This window comes from Myotis davidii, unplaced genomic scaffold (genome assembly GCF_000327345.1).
Source record: "Myotis davidii unplaced genomic scaffold, ASM32734v1 scaffold496, whole genome shotgun sequence".
NCBI classification, from domain to species: Eukaryota; Metazoa; Chordata; class Mammalia; order Chiroptera; family Vespertilionidae; genus Myotis; species Myotis davidii.
Window position 1 is genome coordinate 6,234,432 of NW_006289398.1, and position 4,744 is coordinate 6,239,175.

General features: G+C 52.4%; 1 protein-coding gene across 1 annotated transcript; it reads left to right on the forward strand.

Annotated features, from left to right (window-relative positions):
* Window position 1: 1 nt before the first annotated feature.
* Window positions 2-3,773, forward strand: FST (follistatin; the record flags this gene model as incomplete). Its single annotated transcript, XM_006761807.2, has 5 exons — window positions 2-191; window positions 548-766; window positions 1,257-1,481; window positions 2,403-2,633; window positions 3,365-3,773. Coding segments are annotated over 5 exons (948 nt in total), but the record flags the coding sequence as incomplete, so codon positions are not given.
* Window positions 3,774-4,744: the final 971 nt, after the last annotated feature.

Sequence of the window (4,744 nt, forward strand, 5' to 3'; positions counted from 1 at the left end):
CGGGAACTGCTGGCTGCGCCAGGCCCGGAACGGCCGCTGCCAGGTGCTGTACAAGACGGAGCTGAGCAAGGAGGAGTGCTGCGGCACCGGCCGCCTCAGCACCTCGTGGACCGAGGAGGACGTCAACGACAACACGCTCTTCAAGTGGATGATTTTCAACGGGGGCGCCCCCAACTGCATCCCCTGCAAAGGTGGGCCTCGGCCCAGCCCTGGGCCCGGTCCCCTCCCCGTCCCCCAGCCCCGGGAAGCTGGGTGGAGTCGTGCCTGTTACACACTTTACGCAAAACAAGGTCGGCGGAGGCTCCGGGGCTGCCTGGCCAAGTGTGGCGGTGGAGGCCAGCCACCCGGGCTCTTGGAGAGAGATCTAGGTCTGGGGCGAGGCCCACTGGCCTTCCCTTCCCCCTCCACCCTCCCCAACTCCTGGGAGGGAGCCTGGGCCCCTGGGGCGCCGCGTGCACCATTGCGCAAGGCCTCCCCCGGTGCAGAGGTCCTGCTGACCTGCCTCAGACCTGGCCCCGCTCAATCCCTGCCTCTTTCCAACTGGTAGAAACGTGCGAGAACGTGGACTGTGGACCCGGGAAGAAATGCCGCATGAACAAGAAGAACAAACCCCGCTGCGTCTGCGCCCCGGACTGCTCCAACGTCACCTGGAAAGGCCCGGTCTGTGGCCTGGATGGCAAAACCTACCGCAACGAGTGTGCACTCCTCAAGGCCAGGTGCAAGGAGCAGCCGGAACTGGAGGTCCAGTACCAGGGCAAATGCAAAAGTAAGTGACCCAGCTGGGGCCGGGCGTGGGCGGTCCCCAGGAGGGGCCTAGTGATGGTCAAGAAGAGCCCAACTAAAGGAACACTTTCCAGCTTCCAAAGGCTCCTTCAGAACACAGAGGGCCCCTGCATAGCTCAGTGGCCGAGCATCGACCTATGACCCAGGAGGTCACGGTTCCATTCCCAGTCAGGGCCCATGCCCAGGTTGCAGACTTGATCCCTGTGTGGGCTGTGCAGGAGGCAGCCGGTGAATGATTCTCTCTCATCATTGAAGTTTCTCTCTCCCTCCCTCTCCTTTCCTCTCTGAAATCAATAAAAATATATTTTAAAAGGAAAATACCACAGAAAGGCCCATACCTAGAGTCATAGGTTTGCTCTTGAATCCCTCAGGGCTCCCCAGCTGCCTTTGGTTGGGGATTTCCTAGATCACATTGGATCCTCCCTCCCGAGGACCGGACACTGCCTGCTAACGTGTCTCCCTCACTGTTGCAGAGACCTGCCGGGATGTCTTCTGTCCAGGAAGCTCCACGTGTGTGGTGGACCAGACCAATAACGCCTACTGTGTGACCTGTAACCGGGTCTGCCCGGAGCCCACCTCCTCGGAACAGTACCTGTGTGGCAACGACGGGGTGACCTACTCCAGCGCCTGTCACCTGCGGAAGGCTACCTGCCTCCTGGGCAGGTCCATCGGACTGGCCTACGAGGGAAAGTGTATCAGTAGGTATTCCGGATTGAGAAACAAAGAGAGAAAGTAGGAAGGAGACGGCCAGGTCTGGCGTTAAAACCGCGGGGTTAACCAGTGAAGAAGCCAGCGCCTCCCAGTTGCAGTTTCGCCAAAGAGAGAAATCCTCCCCCGTGGCCCCGTGCTCCCCGGGGAAGCTGTTGTCTTCCCGAAGCGCTGCCATCTATTCTGAAACAGGAAACAGTTTTCTGTCTTAGAAAACATAGAACTCACTCGATTTGGCACATTCTTTCTAAGTGCTAGACTGGCTGGGAGCAAGAAGTAATTACTTACCAGTTCTTCACAGCTGTCATTGGGTTCTGATAACGGATGGAACACTTTCTTTTTTTTAAGATCCCACCGTGGGGAAGCTTCAATGCATATTTAGCTCTAGGACACTGGAATCCTGTTCCAGAAATACTATTTTCATGCACACATATAGTATGTAGGAAACTGGGGGGATTTGTGTGTATTTCCGTTTTATTATCAAGCATTTTGCATCATATATCTTCATTACCCCCGTTAGCGAACAATAAAATGTAAGTTGTGTGTTTAGCCTTAGCCAGTTTGGTTCAGTTTGGTTCAGTGGGCCTGTGGACCGAAAGGTCCCGGGTTCGATTCTGGTCAAGGGCACATACCTCGGTTGCAGGCTCTTCCCTGGCCTGGGCCCTGGCCGAGGCTCCTGCAGGAGGCAACCAATCCATGTGTTTCTCTCACATCGATGTCTCTCTCTGTCTTCCCCTCTCTTCCACTCTCCCTAAAAATCAATTGAAAAATATCCTCAGGTGAGGATTAACAAAACAAAACAGAAAAGGGTGTACATTGGATATTTATCTTTCTTGATAGAGAAGTAGAGGAAGGGAGCGAAGGGGGACAGAGGGAGTCCACGTACTCATCACAGGTCCATTATATCCTAGAAGCAAAGTCCTGTGAGGACATCCCCTGCAGTGCTGGGAAGAAGTGTCTATGGGACTTCAAGGTTGGCCGAGGCCGGTGCTCCCTGTGCGACGAGCTGTGCCCGGAGAGCAAGTCCGAGGAGCCCGTCTGTGCCAGCGACAACGCCACCTACGCCAGCGAGTGCGCCATGAAGGAGGCGGCCTGCTCCGCGGGCGTGCTGCTGGAAGTGAAGCACTCCGGATCTTGCAACTGTAAGTGCTGTTTTCAACTTGCTCCAACCTAAGGCTTCCCAGCCACGCCCCGAGGGAGCGGAGATGCACACCCGTTACGGCGCATTGCCCTTGAAGCTAGGTAGCTGCTCAACCCCGCCAGCAGTTCCGTGGCCGCAGGCGCAGTCCCTGGGATGTGTCCCCTGACCATCCAGCGGGGCTGCCTCTAAAAGCCTCTTCTGAGCCCGTGCCCCTAATTCCTTGGCCGTAGTCCTGTGCTTGGCTGTGGGCTTCCTTAACCCTTGAACCTAAACTAACTGCTTCAGAAGTTGTTGTTGTTTTCTTTCTCAAAGGCAGCTTTCTGTTATCCCGCGCGCCCGCGGCTGCTGCGCGCAGTCGCCTCCGCTAACTCTGAAATAAGGACCCAAAGCAGTTGTACCTAGAACACAAGAACGCTTTTTATCTGATTTCAGGATCTGCCCGTAAAACCTGAGCCATTGATTCTTCAGAACTTTCTGCAGTTGTTGACTTCATAGATTATGGTGGTGTTTTTTTGTTTTTGGTGGTTTTTTTTTAAGTATTTTTTAAAAAACGTGTTGCAGAAGAGCAGATGCCAAAAATAAAATAATAAAATAAAATAAAGCATCTCCCTGTGAGTCACGTACAAGTCACCGCTGTAAAGTGGCTGGCAGAGGGCGTGGCCACGCACCCTGAGCGGCTCTGCGCTGGTGTTGTCCGCATTAAACAGCAGCTCCCTGTGTTCCCCCATCTAGCCATTTCGGAAGACACTGAGGAAGAGGAGGAAGACGAAGATCAGGACTACAGCTTCCCCATATCTTCCATTCTAGAGTGGTAAAGCCGCCAGCCGTGTTCAGGTTGGCCTAGCCTCCGGGCAGAAAACAAAAAGGAAAGAAAGAAAGAATATATATTGTCCATACTGTACATAAGTGTATGCTTATTTATTTGGGGGGACAGTATCCACAGAGGACCTTGGTCCTCCAGCTCTCTCCCAGGCCACCTGTCACTCCTCGGACCCAGAGGGGCCGCCTTGTGAGGTCTGCTGGATGAGGCCCGTCGTCGAGACGTGTAGACATTTATTTATACTGTGTCATGTTTTATAATTTATACATAAAATGTCTGGTTGACTGTACACCTTGTTTTTGAAGAAATTTATTCGTGAAAGGAAGAGCAGTTGTTATTTATTGTGAGGTCTCTTGCTTGTAAAGTGAAAGCTTTGTTTGCCTTGTAAACCATCGAACCATTCCTTCCCGGTCACGAACTCCCCCGGCCCCTCCGTCGCGCCGTCCGCAGGCCCTGCTCCACTTGAACGCACTTGCATGTCGGTGTGTCCTGTTTATTTATTGGATTCTCTGCTGCCTGTTCTGTACGTACACGATCCCTCGGGTTTTGTTTACAAGGAATCTTGACTGACCAAACGGCATTGTAACTGGCTCCGACCGGAGGTACAGGGGCGCCAGCTTTGAGGAAACTCCTGCTTCAGTTCTCTGGTTGCGACGGAGACGGTTGCGAGACTGAGATGATGGTGACCTGAGACTTCCAATAATCAGTACTTTTAAGATGTTCCCGATCCAAAGAAATGGAGTGATGGGTGTCGGGGGGCTGCCCGAGGGGGTGCTGCACACTCGCCTTTCGTTGGGTGTTTTCTGGAAGCTGGGCTCCTGTACCTTTAAATTCGTTCTTTTTCAACCGGTGTGTCACTACACGTTATGGCAGAGCTTTCTCAGTTCAAGTTTCTTGCTTTTCATAATCCTTTTTTTCTGATGCAATTTTATATTTTCAAACATGGCAAGTTAAATAAAAATTCATTTAAATATATAGTTTTGTACTTTTCTACCATGTAAATGTGCAATGTATATAAAAGTTATAATGTGTATTTGTAAATAAATGATGAGTGAAAAAATAAAAAAATTTTAAAAAGCCAAATGGTCTCAGTCGCTGATGATGTCAAAGAAGTCGTTTGGGGTGAAAAGGTGTGGAATGCATTTGCTGAGAAACAGGTCGCCAGAAGTGAGCGGTCGGGGCAACGTGAATGACAAGCCCCCCCCTCCCCGCCCCCTGTGAGTGTGAAATGGGAAAGGGATCTGAGGCCCGGCAGCCCCTGTGTGAGAGCAGACGGGGTTGTCCCTCTGAAG